This window comes from the organism of the source record quoted next, unplaced genomic scaffold (genome assembly GCF_019419815.1).
Source record: "Pyrus x bretschneideri cultivar Hongxiangsu unplaced genomic scaffold, Pyrus_bretschneideri_v1 Contig273, whole genome shotgun sequence".
In the NCBI taxonomy this organism is placed as follows: Eukaryota; Viridiplantae; Streptophyta; class Magnoliopsida; order Rosales; family Rosaceae; genus Pyrus; species Pyrus x bretschneideri.
The window spans coordinates 73,012-94,321 of NW_025999583.1; the positions used below are offsets into that span (position 1 = coordinate 73,012).

The 21,310-nt window shown below is 36.2% G+C and overlaps 2 protein-coding genes and 1 long non-coding RNA gene across 5 annotated transcripts; 1 reads left to right on the plus strand and 2 right to left on the minus strand.

Moving 5' to 3' along the window:
* The first annotated feature begins 285 nt into the window (after positions 1-285).
* Positions 286-3,481, plus strand: LOC125479087 (probable LRR receptor-like serine/threonine-protein kinase At3g47570). Its single transcript, XM_048588118.1, has 2 exons — positions 286-2,962; positions 3,105-3,481. The coding sequence occupies exons 1-2, from the start codon at positions 286-288 to the stop codon at positions 3,479-3,481; spliced, it is 3,054 nt and encodes a 1,017-aa protein (XP_048444075.1).
* Positions 3,482-7,328: 3,847 nt separating this feature from the next.
* On the minus strand, positions 7,329-13,524 carry LOC125479083. Its single transcript, XM_048588115.1, has 5 exons — positions 13,478-13,524; positions 10,089-10,154; positions 9,686-9,777; positions 9,499-9,567; positions 7,329-8,364 (listed from the first exon to the last, which is right to left on the minus strand). The coding sequence occupies exons 2-5, from the start codon at positions 10,146-10,148 to the stop codon at positions 8,100-8,102; spliced, it is 486 nt and encodes a 161-aa protein (XP_048444072.1). The 5' UTR covers positions 10,149-10,154; positions 13,478-13,524; the 3' UTR covers positions 7,329-8,099.
* Positions 13,525-13,648: 124 nt separating this feature from the next.
* LOC103930192 lies at positions 13,649-19,817 on the minus strand. 3 transcript variants are annotated; one of them, XR_007259799.1, is made up of 11 exons: positions 19,252-19,817; positions 18,827-18,915; positions 18,525-18,593; positions 18,257-18,340; positions 17,878-18,050; positions 17,630-17,711; positions 17,064-17,495; positions 16,805-16,903; positions 15,850-15,934; positions 14,821-14,928; positions 13,649-13,707 (listed from the first exon to the last, which is right to left on the minus strand). It is a non-coding gene; the product is annotated as an uncharacterized LOC103930192 (long non-coding RNA). The 3 variants fall into 3 exon arrangements; XR_007259800.1 differs by lacking the exon at positions 13,649-13,707 and adding an exon at positions 14,308-14,540; XR_007259798.1 differs by lacking the exon at positions 13,649-13,707 and having other exon boundaries at positions 14,605-14,928.
* Positions 19,818-21,310: the final 1,493 nt, after the last annotated feature.

Here is a 21,310-nt window from a genome sequence, read left to right on the forward strand (position 1 = left end):
ATACAATAATTTCAAAAAAGTGAACATTCCTAATATTAGGTTCACAAAATTAGATTTATATTGAATTTATTCATAAAATTAAGAGAAAAAGATATATTTTTTTGTCAGGACATCCCTCATCGAGTACGATAGCGATTGGGGTGGCTGATCCACTACGCACAGAGCACTCTGATTATGATTATAAATTGGATGCTGCTAAAGCTGCTAGACAAACAATCAATACAGCTCAACCTTTTTACAACTCAATTTCTACTTTCGCACAAAACAAATATCATCATCATGGGGATGGGGTTTTACAACTCCATTTCTGCAGTGTTTTTGTCATCCTTTTTTTTGCATGCTTTCATTCTTCGCTCTTGCCTTCCTTGTTTCGCCCTTCCGGGAAATGAGACAGATAGACTCGCTTTGCTTGAAATCAAGGCTAGCATAACTCATGACCCTTTTAAAGTCCTGACTTCATGGAATGAAACCATCCACTTCTGCTCTTGGCATGGCGTTACATGTGGTCGTCGTCATAAGAGGGTCACAAGCTTGAGCCTGCTGTCCTTGAAACTTGCAGGATCCATACCACCACATGTTGGGAACTTGAGTTTTTTGAGAGTCGTTGATCTCCGAGCAAACAGCTTAGGCCGTGAAATTCCCCCAGAATTCAGCCGCCTGCACAGATTGCAACACCTACTGTTAAACAACAATTCACTGAGTGGAGAAATTCCCACCAACTTGTCGCGTTGCTCTCAGCTCCTCTGGCTCGCTGTTGGTTACAACGTGCTGATGGGAAAAATTCCAAATGAGCTTGGCCTCTTGTCAAAGTTAACATTTTTTGGCATACACTCTAACCACTTTTCAGGGGGAGTCCCTGCCTCTTTTAGCAATTTATCATCTCTTGAAGCGTTGTCCGCATATTCTAATTATTTGAGTGGCACTGTCCCGGATATTTTTGGCCGAATGACCAATCTTAGCTTTCTTGCTTTTGATGAAAATAGCTTTTCGGGTATGCTTCCTCCCTCAATCTTTAATCTCTCTTCTCTCACAGACCTTAATATGGGAGAGAATGAAATCCAAGGGAGTCTACCCTCAAACTTAGGTATGGTCTTTCCGAGTCTCCGAACATTTTTCATTTCCATTAACCAATTCAGTGGATCTATTCCTGTTTCATTATCAAAGGCCTCAAATCTAATTAGATTGGGGATGGGAGGTAACCACCTGCATGGAAAGGTCCCTCCGTTGACGAATTTGCATAAGCTTGAGTGGTTAATCCTTGCTGACAACCATCTCGGAAGTGGGGGAATTGATGACTTGACCTTTCTCTGCGATTTGACCAATGCCACCCATTTAGAACTTCTCACCATGTTTACCAACAATTTTGGGGGCACGTTACCTCCATGCATAGCAAACCTGTCTTCTTCTCTTAAAAAAATCCATATTGCTCAAAATAAAATATTAGGAAGTATCCCGAATGAGATTTCAAATCTGGCTAACTTGGAGGTTTTGGTGATGGCTGAGAACCAATTATCAGGTCACATTCCCCCTGGTGTAGGAAAGCTGCACAAGTTATATCAATTAAATTTGGGTATGAACTCGCTCTCTGGCAATCTTCCATCCTCTTTCAGAAATTTAAGTCAATTAAATGAGTTATACTTAGAAATCAACAAACTTCAAGGCAATATCCCGCCAAGGTTAATAGAGTGTCAGAATTTGAGGATCTTATCTCTTGGTGCCAACATTTTTAGCGGTATCATATCGCAAGAAATCGTTGGTCTGTTGAACTTGTATAGATTGAGTTTACCTCAAAATCATTTTATAGGCTCCCTGCCAGAGAACATAGGAATTTTAATAAATCTAGAGTATTTAGATATCTCTGATAACATGTTATTCGGTAAAATTCCCACAAGTCTTGTTAGTTGTATAAAATTAGAGTACCTAGACATGCATGGAAATTTCTTCAATGGGACGATTCCATCAACTTTCAGTTCACTAAGAGGTCTTACAGAATTGTCTCTCTCTCACAACAACTTGTCTGGCACAATTCCAGAATTCTTAGAACGTTTTGTATTTTTGGAATCTCTCAATCTATCTTATAACAATTTTGAGGGCATGTTGCCGATCAAAGGAGCGTTCAAGAATGCAACGGCGACATCAGTTGAAGGAAATAGCAAGCTTTGTGGGGGCATACCTGAGTTTCATTTGCCAAAGTGCAAACTCCAGCATGCAAAAAAGAAAGGATTGAGCTTAACCATGAAATTGGTTCTCTCCCTCGTTTGTGGGATTCTTGGAGTCATTTTTGCACTAACCTTTTTGTACCTTTATTGCTCACGGAGGGACAAAAAGGGTCAAGCTGCAACTGATTCGGACAAATTTCCCCAAGTGTCTTACCAAAGTCTTCTAAAGGCAACAAATGGATTCTCCTCAACCAACTTGGTCGGTATGGGCAGTTTTGGGTCCGTTTATAAAGGACTACTTGAGCAAGGTGAAACTCCAGTTGCCATCAAGGTACTCAACCTCGTTCGTCGCGGAGCTTACAAAAGTTTTATTGCTGAGTGCGAGGCTTTCAAAAATATTAGACACCGTAATCTTGTCAAGGTACTCTCAGCATGTTCTGGTTTCGATTATCGCGGTCATGACTTCAAGGCCTTAATTTATGAGTTCATGGTTAACGGGAGCTTGGAGGAATGGCTGTATCCAATTCATACAATTGGTGAGACAAATGAGAGGCCAAGGATCTTAACAATTTCTCAGAGGTTGAACATTGTTATTGATGTTGCTATGGCATTGGATTATCTCCATCATCATTGTGAGACGCCAATAGTTCATTGCGACCTCAAACCCAGCAATATTCTTCTCAATGAGGACATGGTTGCACATGTAGGTGACTTCGGGTTGGTGAGGTTCCTACCAAAAGCCGCTGAGGGAAATCAATCAAGTTCTTTGGGGATAAAGGGAACTATTGGTTATGCTCCTCCAGGTAAATACACTTGGTAGTTTATTTTTTCCTAGCTAGTCTTTTAAAATTGGGAAGCATTTATTTTAAATTTTTCAAACATGAAATGAGCTTTTAGCACTTCACTAGAAAATTAGAATCTAATGTTCTGAATTGTGGAATGCAGAATATGGCATGGGACATGAAGTGTGGACACAAGGTGATGTGTACAGCTTTGGCATCCTCCTGTTGGAAATATTTACAGGAAAAAGACCGATCGATGACATCTTTCAGGGAACTTCAAACCTCTATAGCTTTGTGAAGGCAGCTCTGCCTGAGCAAGTGGAAGAGGTTTTGGATCCTATTCTTGTTCAAGAGAGCAATCATCCTAATGCGGGGAGGGCAAGGAATCGCGTCCTAATCATAGAAAGTTTAATCTCTGTTTTAGAAATTGGTGTTGCTTGCTCAGCGGAGTTAGCTAGAGAAAGATGGAACATCTGTGATGCTGTGGCACATATGTGTCGGATCAGAAACAAACTTCGAGCAAATGGTATATGTGAATAGAAGCTTATTGTTAATATGTGGTATAGTATGTAATAGTATTGATGTTATGCGAAACCGTTATTGTATTTGTTGATCAATGCTTGCCAAGCAAACTTATTTGCATCGAATTATGCTTGAACAATGACATTCTAGCTTTGCCAAACATTAGAGGACGAACACTCTAAAAGAATTAAAATTAAAAATTAAAAAACAAAGTTGTGGAAAGTATTCATCAAATTTCAAACCTATGTTGGAGTTCCTGCTCTATGTTGAGAGGTTTATCCCTGGTTGCAAATGTTCCTTAGTAGTTTATTGCTTTTTTTTTTTTTTTTTTTTCAAAAAACCTAGACAGTACGAGGGAAACTTTATTAATAATAAAAAATAAATTACACCTAATCAGGGAAACATAAACCTAACTCCTCGTAATACAAGAAAAAAGAATAAAAAATACATGAAAAAGAATGGGAACATAATCCTTACTCTTCTATAAATGAAACAATAAAGATACAAAAATATGCATTCATCGGTAATACTTACAGTAGGGATTGCCGAGAAGATCCCTGTGTTGTTTGGAAATCCCCTTCGCTCACTCTCATATTTCATAAAATACCGTTTCACATATAATTAAGTTTGGGGGTGGTCCCGGAGGAAAGAGATCCTTTGCGGATCCCTACCTCCTAATCCATCAAATTAGGTAATCTGTATTATTAAAATTTGATCCAACGGTTACAAGCAGCGGCCTACTTTAAAAGTTATAATAAGTTCAACCGTTTGATTAAATTTCAATAGTATAGATACCCTGATTTAGTGGATTAGAAAGAAGGGATCCGCATAGGATCCCATTCCGGTCCAGGCAACACAGAGGTGGACATTCATCAAATCCATGTCACAGATCTAGTATTTTTGCTCAATATATGTCACAGGGAGGCATGCAAGCACACAGAAAATTACATGAGCTTTGACGAAATTTTGGGTCTATGAATGCATGACAGAAACATTTCACAAATCCGTATGACTTTCAGAGATATTAAACCATGCTTAATTTTAACGCAGTGGAGGGATTTGATTTACCTTTCATTTTGTAGATCCGAGTTCTTGCAGCCATCTTTGCTGTGTGTACAGCAGCTCCATGTGTGAGCCATTGCTCCTTGCAGTTCCAACTCTCCTTGCAGTTCAATAAACATACATGCATGAGTCAAAGATCGCCGTGGCTGGGTTCCGTTTTTGAGAGATGGAGATGGATTCATGTTTTGACGTTCTGGATTGAAGATAGAAGCTAGGGTTTCAGTTTCATGAGAAATGAAGAGAGAGAGGAAATGAAGGGGATAGCTTACACGGCTCTGGGCTCGTGGGCAGTCATGGAGAGAGGTTCCCAAACGGCGCTAGTTAGGACAGATGAGGAAATGGGCCTCTGGTTCATGCTCCCTGTCACGGGTTCAACTCTCCAGAGCAATGAAATTTTGCTTCTTTTCCCAATATTTTCCAGCGCCTCTGTTTCACCAGGTCACTACTTCGAATCCCCGGTGTGTGAGTTTCCTTGTCTTTTCTTTTATTTCTGTTTCTGTTTCCTTTGTTATTTTATACTTTCTTTTATTTTCTATTTCTATTTTGCTAGTTTATTTTCTTTGTCTTTGTTGGCTATTTTTCAGTTTTTTCAGGTTTTAATATTGTTGTTTCTTTCTTTATTTTTTCTGCACCTTAAGAACAATGTGTGATTTAAGTTTGGAGTGGGAAAGTAAAATTTTTAGATTTTTAATTTTAAAGTATGCTAAAATTTTTCATTCTTTTTAAGTTAATATTCATAGAGTATTTTAAACATTAGAATAAATGGACCTGGTGGAGATAAATCCCACAATAGAGTCTTTTTCTATTTATTGTTGTTTAGGGACTAATTCATGAGTTATCCTTTCACAATTAGCACATTCACACCAACATGATTTGTGCGGTTAAGATTGAAGCACTTGCTTTTCGTCTGAGTTAATTTTTTTTTTTTTTTGTTCTTTTTTTGAGTAAAGTTTAGTTATTGTTATAAATAAAGTAATAATTGTTCCACCCGAGACTTTGCTTAGTAACCGGGCTAGTCTTGCCTGATCAACAATGATTCTCGCGTCAAACAGTAGAGTCTTGGCATAAGGCAAGGTGGTTAGTTGGTTTTGTAGCATTTTCAGCTCGAGTTAGTGAGTCCTTAGGGGTGTTCTACACCTAGTGCCCTAAATCCCTTGTGGTTTGGGAATCAATGACCTAAGACACATTACATTGGTTGGATCGAAAGCTTAAGTGAACTAGCATTGCACAACCACTACTATAACTATAAAAAAAAATTGAAAAATAGAAAAGAAGAAAAAAATGTTATGTTTGAAGTTAGTAAGTATTAAATAAAAAGGACGAGTGGTAAGGGTTTCAATCGAGTCTCTTTAACCATGTTGGTTCACTTTACACCAAAGGAAGTTCATGAGTTCTTTTCTAATTAATTCTAAATGGCTTAGACTCTGTGGTGGTATTGGTTCGAATTTTTTAAAAGATGTTCTAATTTTAACATTTTCTATGGATTGCAACTTGAAGGTGAAAATTGTGTTAGTTAAGTTTTGTTAAAGTTTGTTTTTTGTTTGTTAGTTTTTAGTTTTTGTTTTTGAGTTTTGTTTTGCTTGAGGACAAGCAAAAAGCTAAGTTTGGGGGGTATTTGATGAGTCCATATTATACCATATATTTTACTCTATTCTTAGTCATAGTTTATTGGTTATTTTGGTAGAATTTTGATACTTTGTTATTTATTTTCAATGTAGGGCATGCAACTTCCTCTTAAGCAAAAAGTGATCAAACGAATGAATTTTAGAATGATTCTAATTGACGGATGTTCGTAAGTCTCTCAAGATGGTTGTATCAAAATTCCAAATTTTTCTACCAAGCCGTTTGACCGTAGCGAAGAAAACAAGGCTTAGCGTGCAGCTTTTCCAGATTGCTGTTTTTGAACGTTTTGGGTATTTTGGAGGTCAAGATGGAAATTTTGAGGAAGAATCATTCTGGGGATTTGATGGGGACGATTTAAGCTTTCAAAAGAGACCTTTTGGGAGCAAATCAGAGTTGATTTGGTCGGTTAAAAGTCTGGTTTTGTGAGAAGTCCGAATTTCAGTTCAAATAGGAAACCTTTTATTTGCTAATTTATTATTTTTATTATGTTTCATAGTTTTATTCTAAGACATTTTCTAGGTAGGCTTTTATTTTGTAGTAGTATAAATGAGGGAACTTTAATGAAAATGGCTTGGACTAAGACTATTTTAAAAAAAAAACCAATCTATAGTTTTATTTAATCAAAAGCATCTCAAAATTAACCATAAGGACATGCCTCCAAATTCTACGCGGACTGGATTACAAAGTCCAAAATGTTCAAAATTAGGTTCCAAAATTACCCCAAACACAAAGAATATGCAGCCCGTTACAAACTTCAATATAATTGCAACCCTACCACCCACGTTGGCACGATCTCACCGACTGAGATTATATAACTTTTGGCGGTGAATCAATGATACGGATTTCAATTAATTTTGAACAATCATTGTTGCCCCACCATTTCCCTATCTTTTGCAAAAATTGGTTTAGTATAACACACACACACACTACTGCCGTCTGCTGCCTGGTGCAGGCATATTGTACATAAGTTGTTTAAGCCAAAAAACAGAGGAAGTGATTTTTTTTTTTTTTTTTTTTTTAAGAACCAGTTAGTAACTTCATCACGACAATCTAGTATTTTGGGATAAGAAAAACTAACAAAGGTATTTCAGTCTCTCCTGCCCATGACCGTCTCTGACATTTTAGAGGTTTTGTGCAAATTTAATAAAAAGACCCTCCTTATTAAAAAAAAAAAAAAAAAAAAAATTGAACAATATATTCATAAAGCTCAACAATCAATAATAGAGAATAATTGAAATCCGTATCAAGGTAAAAAGTCGTAAATTATGCATATCGTGTATGGCCTGATGCATGTCGACTGATGGGTGATTTATTATTTACAACTGGCCCCTCATTTTTGTTTTTTCGACCCTAATATATCAATTATGATTTTGACCACCGTAATTTGCAATTGGGAACTGGGGAGGCATCTATATATAAGTTATAAGTAAAGTTACGGTCATCTTTATAGCATCATCCTCGAACTCGTACAGTTAATTTTGAATTTATTACATATTGTTGTTTCTTTTGGACCTTGCCTCATAAGATTCAAAGATATACAGGGACTAAGCTGAGATTTTATATCAAATTTATTTATTTTTTAATTTTTTTTTTGCGATTATTTCATAAATAGTGAGTAATTTTCTAGTAGTTCTAGAAATATAATGTGCTATTTTAGTTTAATTTCAAAAATAGTGTGAGTTACTTTGGTATATTTCTAGAAATAGTATGTACTAGAAAATATGCCCGTGCACAGTGGCGTAGCCAGGATTTTCAAATAACGGGGTTATAATATCAACCAAAAAACTTCATTGGGTCATTTCGTCGAGCATCTAATAGGCACCTGCGAATTCTTGCCAACACATGCCAAAATTTTATATCAACATATGTCGACGACTACTATTACTTGTACATGCTTGTCGAGGGTGGATGTAAGATACTGTGAAGTAATGTTGAAGACTTTCAATGCTTTTCAACTAAATGATTTCATACAAGAAGAGAGAAAAAGAAGACAAATATGATAGAAGAAAATAGAAGTGGGACGAGGATGTCGTAATTTAGTTTGCCTTAGTTGTTTGTTGGGGTCAAATACAATATACAAGCAAATATACATAGAGTTTTTAAAGTTATTGGGGTCAATGACAACCAATGACCCCGTGCTGGCACCGCCACTGCTCGCGTGTTGCTGCAGGACTTTAATGCACCAGCCTTGACTACATGAATAAGACACATTTAAGCTGAAAAAAAAAAATCAACATAATCATGAACGAATAAAAAGAATAGATCTAGGAAATTATAAAAAGCATTGTAATCGTGGATCCAGGAAATTATAAAAATCCACCCAGCCAAGAGACAATATAATAGTTGTGGGAAGGTGAGTATGCAACTAAAAATCTAAGATATACTTGATTTGCAATTCCATTATAATTTCACACAAAAAAAGCTCAAATTTTGATTGAAACATCAAACAAAACAATCTCATCTATTACAAATTGGAGCAACTAAATAAAGAATCTATCAATATGATTTTCAACCTAACTATAAAAAAGAGCTTTATAACAGCGCAATCAACATTATTTGAACTCAACTAAAAAGAAACTAATTGCATGTTATAAATTCCATGGGTAATTTGATTTTGCAGATTAAAAAGAGTCCAAGAATATTGAAAATTACTAAACCCCATCACAACAAACCCATACCCATACCTCCCCTCCGTTCCCTTCAACCCCCCTTGCAGAAAATCCTCCCATCTCTCTCACCCTTGTCCCATTTGTCTGTCTCTGCAAATCGCAGAAAACAAACCCTAAACCAAATCCCTGAAATCCCTGGCCTAAATCCTCCCACATCTCTCTTGGACACCCCCTATCTCTGACTCTGCAAACCCTAAATCAAATCTCCTAATCCTATCTTGGACCCCCCATCTCTGCCAATTGCATAAACAAAAACCCAAACCTAATCATTCAAATCCCACCAAAACCTAATCCTTGAAACCCCACCCAAACCTAATCCCTGAAACCCCTTGCCTCAAACACCCAACACCTCTCTCTCTCTCAAATAGCCCTAAACAAAGTGCCTCGTAGCATCGAATCGACCTGCACCACCCTCGGGCGAGATCGAGAGCGGCATAATAAGATATTTGTCAGAGAGCTGCGAAACAAAAAAGTAAAAATGATAGGTAAAGCAAACAACACAGTGGAAAGAGAGAACCCAACGATGATCGGTTCTACCTTTCATATTTCCATTTTAATGTACCAACAAGGAAATGATAGTATATTTTATAGAAAAATAATAATATTGTTTTCAATGAATTAATATGATTGCAAATGTAATAGCTACATACAGTGAGGTAGGAGAAATGATGGAAGACGCACTGAAATTTGAGGTCCATAGGTTGAGAATAGTCCATAGCATTGATCCATATATGGATATATTGCATAGACCTACAATTCAATCTCCGAACAAAGTATCATTTATCAGCAATTGTGACATTCATTATTCCTAAAAAAGTTATTGATTCACAAATAAACAAATGAAAGTAATCGGAAAAGAAATGGTTACCACATGTTGTCTAAATCTGAACTCAAAATGACCATGATATTTTCCCGGCGATGATTACAGAGAGACCGTTGCCTGAGACTTCTGTCTGTCCCCTGAAAATAATGTCTTGAACTTATTTATTGGATAAATGTGTGTGTACCCAAGAACTACACTGAAACAGTCACAAAGATTCAAACTTCCACAATAAAAATGATCTGCAACTAATAAAAAAAATAATTGATTGGAAATCACATATAAACCCAAATGAAATCTGAACCCCCCAAGCAAAACCAAAAAATACCCTAAATAGACAATTAAACAGAACCAAATGGGGGTTCAGATAAATTTTTTGTTATTGTTTCTCTCTTTCATGCAAGCTTACATCAGTAAAGGAAGCCAGAGATTTTAACCTTTTACCTTTTACCTTGGGTCTGAGATCCTCAAGTCGTGCATTCTCCAAACGGTTGTAGAAAGCAAAAAGCATTGTTTCCTGGAAAAGCACCAATATTCAGACATTTGCACAACTAATGGTGCACTAATTGAGCTCCCAACCTCTAAGGATGCTAGCTTCATCATATAGCACTACAGTTAAGCACATTTCTTTCCGAAATTAAATTAAGAACAAATTTGACATTCACATGCCACAACAATTACACTGTTCCATGAAGTAATCTTACTATCACAGCCAAATTGACAAAAAACATGCAACAATCCTTTTGAAAACAAAATTCAACCCATTAATCATATACTCATTTAGCACTCTATATACAAATTACAGAGTTTCAATAATTTTCCGAAAACAACAAACCCAACAAACATGAAAAAATAAATAAAAAACTAAGTTCCCAATAGTATAATCCATCAGAAACATACAAACTAGCACATGTTTAAGGACCACGAGAAAGAAGCAGGGTAGTTAAGCATATCAATATTTGCATAAGATGAACCAACATTTGAAAAGTATAAGCAGATGGACGAACACAGAGAGAAAACACCTAAATTTACAGCAAGATGAAAGCTTAATGGGAATTACACATCTCCATTGGACCAAAGGATCATAGACCCAACACCAAACACCTCATCGTGGCCAAACCAAACTAAACTTTCATTCAATTAAGTCTCAAACACTTTAATTAAGTTAAAAAAGAACAGTCCAATTCTACCCAAACTATATACACAAACCGAGAAAAGCAGAACAAACAGTGGTGCAAAGGTGTATAATGACACTAAATCTTCAAATGAAATTAAAAAAAAAATTACCCAAACCAATATAAAAGCCAAAGTCATCCCTAGCAACTATAAAATAACAATTGAAAAACGAAACCCATATAAGTTCACAACAAATTAAAACGTCTAGATCAACATTAACATTAAATTAGCTACAAACCTAGATAAACCAATACTAAATTAGACTAAACTAATAACAAATAAGCTTCAAATCAAATTCCAAATCAAAAATTTGGATAAAACCAACAACAAAACCACACCTTGTTCCTGTTCTGTCTCCCCCCTCTTGCTTTTCTCTTCTGCCTACTCCCCATATTAAATCTTTTTTGCCTCATTTTTTCTCTTTTGGTTGCTCACTTAACCCCCTTTTTTTTTCTCTTCACTTTCCTCAATTTCCAGTCTCTCCCTTTCTTCCACATCTATCTTTTTTTCCTCATTTTTTTCATCACTACTCTTGACACTCTCAAGCAACCCAACAGCACTGACCAACCCAAAATCAGAAAAACATCCAAACTAAAACTTACAATCACCATTGTCAAGCAGCAAACGATAAATTAGAAATATAAAACAAAGAAAAAAAAAAAAAAAAAAAAACAGAAACACGCTAAAACATGCCATCGGCGAACACCATACCTTGAAAAGAGTAGACGCACGCAGCTATTCGAGACCGATCCCACTGAAACACAATTTCTGCGCTTCGACAAAAAGGGAAGAAATCCAAATCTCAACCAATTGGCCCCTCGTCTGAAAATCGAGAGCACAAACAAAATCCCAAAATAAACCAAAAGCAGGGTTTCCTTGGTGGGTATTTTGCGAGAGGGGAAACGGAAGATTTGAGGGTGGGAGAAACGAAGAGAAAGATGGGTTCGTGGTGAGTGAAGGGGTGAAAGGAAATCCCTGGAAATCAGCCTACCCCATACTTCTCCCTTACTCTTTCTCCCTAAACCCATATCTCCCTGCCGAAAATCCTCTCCCCTACCCCCATACTCCCCCGTCTCCGCAACGGACAGAACTGTCCCTTCTCCAGTACGCGTCCAGCATGTTTGAAGCTTGTCGACCGTCACGACTTGGTTTGTAGGCTCCAAGGAGAGAGATACGGAGAGCGGAGAGAAAGGAAGAGCCGAGGAAGATGAAAGACTGGATTTTCCAGTAGAGAAGGAGAGAGAGGAAGAATGAGAGATGAGTACAAACTTGAACTCTAGAGCTTCGTTCACCAGAATCACTTCCCATTCCTAAAATTAGGCAAATTCCCAACAATAATAATAAAAAAACCTCTTAGATTTCACTTTCACTTAATCATAGGCATCCACTCATCCGTAACAAATGGAAAAATAAGCAAAAATCACCTAGAGACAACACAGAGTCCACTGTTGCTGCCTCGGCAGCATCTTGAACAGGAAGAATACCAATTAACCCTTTCTCTCCCCCTGCTATAACTCATGCTCCACCAATCAAAGAAGGTGATCCACCGTGAAAAACATGGTTAACCACCATGTACGACATGAACCAAAGAAACCCACTACTGAAGCTATATATAAGAGCAAGTCCACCGTTGTGGACTGCTCGGAGGACAGTGGACCAAACAGGGCTCCATAGCCCGGCTGCAAGCTTCCAGCGTTGGGAGCCTGAGGGACTGGGCAGGCCCGAGCAACAGGCCCGTGAGGAATTGCCAGCCTGTGAGCCCGAGGTGGACCTGACGCAGGGCTGACGTCAGGCTGGCGTCAGTCCCTTTTTAAAAAAAAATTATGTCAAATGCGTGCGCCTTACCCGTGCGTGGGGGCGCGTCAGCAAACAAGTTTCAGACCACAGGGGCCTGCGGTGCGTTCGATCTGAACGACTCTTTAACTTGGACCGTTCAATCTCAACGGTAATAAAAATTTAAAAAGCGTATTTAATATCAACCGTTCGATCTGAGATCAACGGTCGATATTAAATAGGCTTTATGAATAAATAAAAGAAAAAATAGTTTTAAAATTAAGAAAAGTTACTATTGTGACACGTGGCACAATCTGGAGTGTTGGAATTCAAAATTTTTTTATATCCAACGGCAGATATTAATTAGTTGAACAAAAATTAATAAAAAATTGTAAAAAATCCGAAAAAAATCTGAAATTTTTTTTAAAAAAATTGTTTTTACTTTTCTATAAATACCTTCTCTTATCATCTACCTTACACCACAATTTCATATTTTCTCAACTACTTTCAATCACATTCCTTTTTTTCTCTCAAAGTTTCAATCCATTTTTTTTCAACAAATAACTACTGATGCAGGTACGAATTGGTCGCTTCTTGAAGATGTTGCGTTGTGTACTAGCTGGGTTGAAGTTACTCATAATTCGCTTACGGGTAATGAGATGCAGTTGCGAGAAATGTGGAGTCTTATTCATACCAATTATCTTGAGAAAATTGGTGGGAAAAGAACCAAAGAATCGATGTCCGGTCGTTGGAAATTACTTAGCCAATCGTTTAGTACGTGGAGAGATGTCTTGGCACAAGCTAGTACTAATATTCGAAGTGGGGAAAATTACTCGGATCAGGTAACAATATATTATTTATTTGTTTGTACTATATCCAAGAGTTCCGTACCTCGTCGTTGCCTGCTTCTATCAATATTTCCGGAACGGCTGGGCCTGCAGATCTAAGCCACAACTTGGATGACTCGACGGGAATGTGAGGCTCTGCCCATTCTTGCTTCATCATCTCTCCTTCTACGCTCCTCATCATCTTCCCTCTCATTTTTTGCCACCTGGAGATTGAACATTCCTTCTGATTGGTTAAACAATTCTTCCTCTTCCTGATCGAGTTCCCACATCATCCTTGAGGAAGAAGAAGACATTGTAAGAAAGAAACAGAAACTATGAATAATGATAGAGATTTTTGTGAAGAAGGAAGTAGAAACTATGAATAATGATAGAGATCTTGAGAAAATTGGTGTGAGATTTATGAGGATGGATCGTGGATTATATGGAGGATTCAGAAAGGATTAGGTTGTAGATAATGTCACGTGGCATGCTGTCATTCGTTAAAAATCTGATGGAAATCTACCCTCAAAGATTGTAAACAGATTATGACATGTGGCGCGACGTGATTGGTTAATAATCTTATCAGAAATTTATCACCAATAATTGTATATTCGGATAATGACATGTGGCATGCCGTCATTCGTTAAAAATCTGATGGAAATCTATCCTCAAAGATTGTAAACAGATTATGACACGTGGCCCGACGTGATTGGTTAATAATCTTATCAGAAATCCATCACCAATAATTGTATTTTCAGATAATGACACGTAGCGCAATGAGAACGATTAAAAATCTTATCCGAAATTACAAATAAAATTATTTTGTATTATTTAATAATACTTCGAATAATGACACGTGGCGTGACGAGAACGATTAAAAATCTAATCCGAAATTACAATTAAAATTATTTTGTATTATTTTATAAATAAAAAAATACTAATATTTTATTGCCTATTGCCAGGGCTATTAAAGTGCAATAGTGGAGATGCAAAAGGTGATTACTGTTCATTAGGGCTGTTACTGTTCACCAGGTGGATAACATAATGTATTGCCTGGAGGGAGGTTTCACACGCTGGAGTTACTCTAATCATTGAAAGAAAACCTTTTACGTCCAGCACAAAGCAAACTACAGTCGAAATTTCAACAAACCAAAATAATATGCAGATAAATAAATAAATAAAGGAAAAAAATGGTCGAAATTTCTTTGATGTCCAGCATTGGAACCATCCGAGATTGTGTAGCAACAATGCAACAAACACCATCAGAGAATGGTGATAAACATAACAGTTATACGCACATACCTACCAGAATAGTATAACGAAAACAACTAAACATGTAAATTCAAAGGTCACTCGGAACATGCTAAAAGTAAAAACTAAATTGCATAGCGATATATCTGGATTTACCTTTAAAGTGGCCTATGATATGTCATTAATAAAAGGCCCGAATTCTTTGTCCACTCTGCTAAATTGGTAGGAGCTTTTGCTTTACCAATCGGAACCTTAAAACAAAACCTGTAAAAGTATGATAGCGATGAAGACCTGGTAAGTTTATTACATATTGTTTCAAATACAAATTGAGACTCGTGGGAAAAAAAAAAGAAAAAGAATCAAATATCATATCATATTCCGACAACACTCTGAGAAGGTATGAAGTCATCTCATCTAATTTTATGACAAATGGGTGAAACTCGTTAAAGAAACTCAACAATGGGTAGAACATTTAAGTCTTATCTGATGAAAGAAGTGATGACGTTGTAGTTATTTCATCAGGAGGCGTTAAAACCATGAATCAAGAGGATTACAGACCAGGGATTTCAAATATTTTAATTATAAGAAGACTTGTTTGCAATACAAAGAAAAAGCTTTTTATTGTTGATAAAAATGCACACAACACCATTGGAAGTTTAAGTTGTACACAAGAATTGATTCCCCGAAACAATCATTAATTCAAAAGAACCAAAATTTTGTTATGTCAATGCAGATTAAATGGGAAGTAGCACACATTGCCAACAAACTTGTGTAACGGTTTATTGCAGAGAGAGAGATAGCTGATGGTAAATTAAAAAAAAAAAAATTGGTTTTAGAGTAGCGACTTCTCAATTTCATTTTCTTATCAGTTAATTTCATTAATCTCTTATAGTGAATTTACATAAAAAAAAAAAAAGATGACAAATAGATACATATAAATAGTTAAAATATCACTTCGCAGAATATAAACCCTATGAGAAGAAAATAAAAAGTAGAAAAGTCTCCCTTGAGTATGATCAACAAAACCATAACAAAGGTGGCTAATTATGGAAATATCATGCCGCATGATTCGAATTAATTTATCATAACCATGGTCTGTAACAGAGTGGAAATATCACGCCACATGATTCGAATTAATTTATCACTAATCTAAATTCTAAAAATGGAAAAAGTGAGAAAATATACCTATCAACCTGCTTGCTGTGCTTTGTGTAATCCAAGTTCCACTGTGTGACTCTGCACAACTGCATAACCTCCGGTGGCGAACGCTCTGAAAAGGTTTAAATTGGCAGCAGATTGCCAATTAGAATTGAAAGGCAAAAACATCATTCCACATATTTCCACTGTGCTACAAATTGGCTACTAAATAGCAAAAAAAATTCAAACTTGAGCTCCCAAGTAGTTTTTTTTGAAAATTTCAGGCATATAGTGAAGAATCAAGATCGGTCCCTCGTAACTCAATTGAACCAAAACACCTTAGTAACACAGAAGACAACTTCTTTTTACGATATTGCGTTTGATATTTCTTTTGCTATTTACGTACACCCAGCGATTGGGAAAATGATTGGTATATAGATGTTAAATAGTGGAAAATGAGAAGTGTTGGTAAACATTGAGTGGTATGGAACTTCGAGCAATAAAAAACTAAGGATTTGATGCGAATGTTTGTGAAATGAATAATTTGAGGTTAAGTCATACATAATGTATTGTTTTACTCGTAAAAATTATTCCAGACTTGCTTGGGGTTGCTTTGATATTCAGAGTGATAAGGCATAGTTGGAATTTGAGTCAAAAGCTGATACATTTTTCTCTTGAGCTTGTGTAGTAGAAGTGGTGTCATCAGTTAGATGTAAAACAGAGAACAATTAAAGGCATTAGTGAACACTGAATAATGTGAAGATCAAAGTTAAAGATATTAGATAGATGTGAAATAGACTTGCATTCATAAATAAGCAATAATGCCAACATGACACTACAATTTTAAAAACACACATCTTGTCAAAATCAAACTTTCATGTGAGAGACAATTTTAAATTGGGTAACATTTAGTGAGAATGTAAGGAAATCAGAGTACATAACTCATCTATCTCCGCATAAACATTTAAATAACCAAATGCCAGTTATTGGAAAGCTGAATTACCCGGCCAAATTCTTCTTTTTATTCAAACAGCCATCTCCACTTGCTCTAAATAAAAAGGAGGAATTGTATGAACCACAACAATTGCCATCTCCACTTGTCCTGCATACAAAAGAGTAATAGTATACAGAGACGCTTTCATTTTTGCCTACCTATAAAGAGTAATAGTGTACAGAAACGCTCTTATTTTTTGGAATTCACCAAATGGAAAATACATGTATATACATTATAAAACTTGATGACTCGAATGCATGAAAAGTACCAATCTCTGTTTTTTTTTTTTTTTTTTTTTGGCCTTTTCGCAACTTGCCCCTTTTTTCCGTCTTTATACATTAAGGAAAGCAACACATCAAGGAGTTTTCGAGGTCTTCTGTTCATTTGGACAGTACTATTCTCCGTCTTTATCAAGCAAACACTATAAACCTGCAATTAACAAAACAAATAGTGTTAATTCAAAAATTAAAACATGCAAAAATTTAAAAAAAAAAAAAAAAACCCAAACATTCAGGAACAAAAATTAAATAAAATCAACACCACATCAATCCAAAACCCAAAATTTTTTTCGTTTCTTTTCCTCCAATCAGACCCTGCAAATCCAAATGGATATGGCCCCAGAAGAGCTCCAATTTCTCAACATCCCAGTCATACTCAGAGAATCCACCACCATCCCCAAACAGTCTTCTACCTCATAACCCTATTACACAATTTTCAGCCCATGATAACAAAAAAATCATCGATCAGATGAGAATTTACACAAACCCTAGAAAACCTACGAAAAAATAACTAAAACCCAATTATATTAAATAAAAAATTTGAAGCAGATCTTACATGAAATAGAAGGCACCTGACGTGCTGAGGAATAGTTTAAGACCAACATCAACGCAAACCTGACCGGAATTGTTGGAAAACTCTGAGGAGATTTCGAAATTGTTATGTTGGTTTTAGGGTTAGATTAAGACTTACGAGTGAGAGAACTTGTAGAATTTGATTTATTGGTTTGAGGGCTTGAGGTTGTTTTCTTATTTAATGCAAAGAAAACTTGAATCAAATGCCAAACAAAAACCCCAAAATCTTACCTGATGACAAATCAAAGGGAGAGCTTTTGGGAATAAGGATCGGAGAGGATTTGGAGGTGGAATCTGCTGACGCTGGGGTGAGTGAAGATGATGTTGCAGTCCAGGTGTCGGTCGACGATGAAGACACCACTCAACTTCTGCCCATCTCGACAGAATCCAACAGTTGAGGATTTCTGCAATTTGTTGGTTTCAAGGTTAGATTAATTGTGAGAGAAACTGTAGAAATGAATATGTTGGTTTGAGGGTCCGAGTTTTTTTGTGATGATTGTAAGCAACAGAAGAGATGAAGTGGTGAGCAACAGAAGCGGTGAGAGTGCAACCAGGAAGAGAGTAAACAGCAGGCAAAAAGGGAAGGCAACACTGAATTCTTCTTGACTACCTATTTAGTGAGTTCTTGGACCTATTTAGAGAGTTACTGGAATGAAATGAAGCCAACTCTGCAACTGTGAAGCCAACTCTGCAACTGAGAAACAAACGAAAAAGTCAAAATCCAGAAATCCAAATTTAACTCAATCAAATATAATAACCAATCAAAGTTGCAAACTGCAAATTCTCACAATGTAAACTTGTTTCTCAAGGACAGTTGGTCTCTCTCTCTCTCAATACAACAATTCAAACCAGACAAATAAAATAGAAAATTGAAGTACCTGGTAAGTTTTTCTTTTTATACACACCGTCATCTCCACTTGCTCTAAGGAGGAATTGTGTGAACCACCCTTCATTCAAAACATCACAACATCTGCACTTATATAAAGGAAAAAAAAGAAATGGACCAAAATAAAATTATCCTATAATCCGATTATACAGAAGGCCAAACTCTTGAGTTGGGGCTGGTGGCCGTCAACCACATCATCGTCTCGATTTGAGAGAAAAGGGTTTGTTTGGCTCTTTTGTCCAATTATTTACATTAATCATTTCCAAATTAACAAGGAAACACCATGATCAATACCTATGTTGCTCCATTCTTGTGATCCAAATTTGAAGAAGGCCGATGGGGAGGGGCAATTATAAGTGTCATCCTCATTGTTTCTCCTATCCCTACATTGTCGACCAAAACAACATCAAACCAAGTGCAATACAATCCAATGTAATGCTCACAAAATTTGAGCTCCAAACAAAGTCACAGGTCAGCAATCACCTAATTGATCATAACACCATTGCAAATATGAAAAACATAAACAATTAAGTCAGCAACATGATATGCCATCCCTTTCATATGAACACGGATTGCAATTCAAATATGCCACATTATTTACAAACAATTACAAGTTGAGAAACAATTAAATCATCATCATGAATCGCAGTGTAACATGAACACCATCAATTAGAAAAGACAGAGCTACATGGCAATAAACATGCAGAGAGTAAACATACAGAGAGGAACTGCTTCAGATCCTTCCCAAAAGCAATCTTCCGCATGATAACAAAAGAGCAGTTGATCTCTGATCTAATTGCAGACACAATCTGCAGAACCGACTTCTATGGAATTTGAACTTGTGAAATGTGGGGTGGAGACCTGAATGTAACAAATTGGTGTTAAGTGAATAATTCCAAACATATAAAATTTAGATCATCACACCCGAACACAAACAGAACAATTAAATAAAGAATCGAAGCCATACGCAATCTAATTAGACAAATAAGTGAACATTCCCATGCTGAAATCCGAAAGGCCAACAGAAATCTCTCATTACAGCACAGAAGACAAAACTTAAAGGACAAAACTTAAAACTAATCAAAATTAGGTGAACCAATTATAGAGAACATAACCCTTGTAAACAATCGGGAAAAGATGCTTTTAAATCCCAGAAAAAAAATTGAGAGGAGTTTTTATAAAAAACCATCATTTCAATTATTTTCCAATCTCACAGTTGGGATTAAACAGAAAATATAACTAAAAATGCCAACTTTCTCAAAAAACTACGACTATTTTTACAAATTTCCATTACCCAACACTGAAAAATCAGAATCACGAAGCAACGAAGAGCGGAACACACGATAACCAAAACGTTAAAAACAACATGTACCCATTTCAAAGACCAAAAATCCTGCAAGGACAAAAAAATCCCAGAAAATCAGTACATCAACACTACCTGCAAAACGCCAAAATCAGAAATTATTAAAAGAACCCAAAATCAGTGGCATGGTACTCATTTCTCCATCATTCAGTAGCTAATGACCTAATGAAAAAGAACCCAAAACAGACAGCTTAAATTATGGAAAATGCTTATAAAGCTCATGAATAACTTTCAGAGCCTGCATAGAAATGGTATAACGCAGACAACAACAGACAATAAAACTATGCACAGTGTAACCTAAATCCGATATGTTGCATTCCACACACACACAGATATGTCTACATATATATATAGATGACCCACAGAGATTAACATCATGCAAAGGTGTGCACGCGCACACACATAAAATATACATGCATACTTAATTTTTCAGACAATAATACCACACAGCATAAGTTGCAAGCTGGGACTATTTGGTTGACTCAAAAGAAATTTATGGGTTAGAAAAGGCCCAAAAAAATAGAAAGACGAATGTTCGTTCACATCTCACGTCAACAGGAGGATGAATGCCCCTGCAAAAGACAACAAAGCAATCCACAATCATCCAACAAATAAGCAAAATTTCTTGCCAGTCAGTAATTATGGTCATATCTACTGCAGCGCTAAAAAGTAGATTTTTTCATGGCCCTGATGCTGAACAGTGAAATGAAGGGTGGACACCTATTTTTTGCATCTTTAGACTCAAGGGCAAGAGAAACCTACCAGTCCTCAAACAAATTAGGACACACTTGCGGATCGGCCAATGATTCTGGAGCTTTTTTATTGACCTGCCATATTGCAAATTAAAAGTACAAAATTAAAAATACTTGGAATAGCCAAATATATGCAAAAATCTTTCCTTGTTTCAATTCAATTGGTCGATAAAGTAGAAGACATAACAATTTTCCTTTGGTATGACTTCTACATCTCATATATACATTTCACTTGAAAGAAAAGCATCGTGTTCATGAATCAAGAAAAACACTGCAAAAGTCTAACCTTGTTCAGGTCATTTCTCCAAATTGAAACTATCTCTGAAACCTTGCTTGGTAGGTAAGATCGTGCCATCAAAGCTACTTTAGGTATCCTTCCACTGCAATGAAAGATAACGAAACCCTATAAAGCAGACCACAAAAATTAGACAAAACTAAAAACTAAACAGTTAAAAAAAAAAAAAAAAAAAAAAAGGGCTTGAAAAATTTTAGTTTTAATAAAAAATCATGTTATAAGTTTTGTTTAACGATTAGTACAAGGCCTATATTATAGTAGTCCAACTAAAAATGGCCTACCTATAATAAATTATGATTTGTTGATTTTACCCCTAACTTTTTTAGGTTGAGTTCCATATTTTCTTCATTAATGGAGTTCATCGTTGT

Coding starts and splice junctions, on each gene's coding strand:
- LOC125479083 (XM_048588115.1), bottom strand. CDS start 10,148: ATGCTTTTTGCTTTCTACAACCGTTTGGAGAATGCACGACTTGAGGAT. Junction 9,778..10,088: donor TTGAGGATCTCAGACCCAAG/GTAAAAGGTAAA, acceptor CATTATTTTCAG/GGGACAGACAGAAGTCTCAG. Junction 8,365..9,498: donor CCTATGGACCTCAAATTTCA/GTGCGTCTTCCA, acceptor TTTTTTTTTCAG/CTTAAATGTGTCTTATTCAT.
- LOC125479087 (XM_048588118.1), top strand. CDS start 286: ATGGGGTTTTACAACTCCATTTCTGCAGTGTTTTTGTCATCCTTTTTT. Junction 2,963..3,104: donor TATTGGTTATGCTCCTCCAG/GTAAATACACTT, acceptor TGTGGAATGCAG/AATATGGCATGGGACATGAA.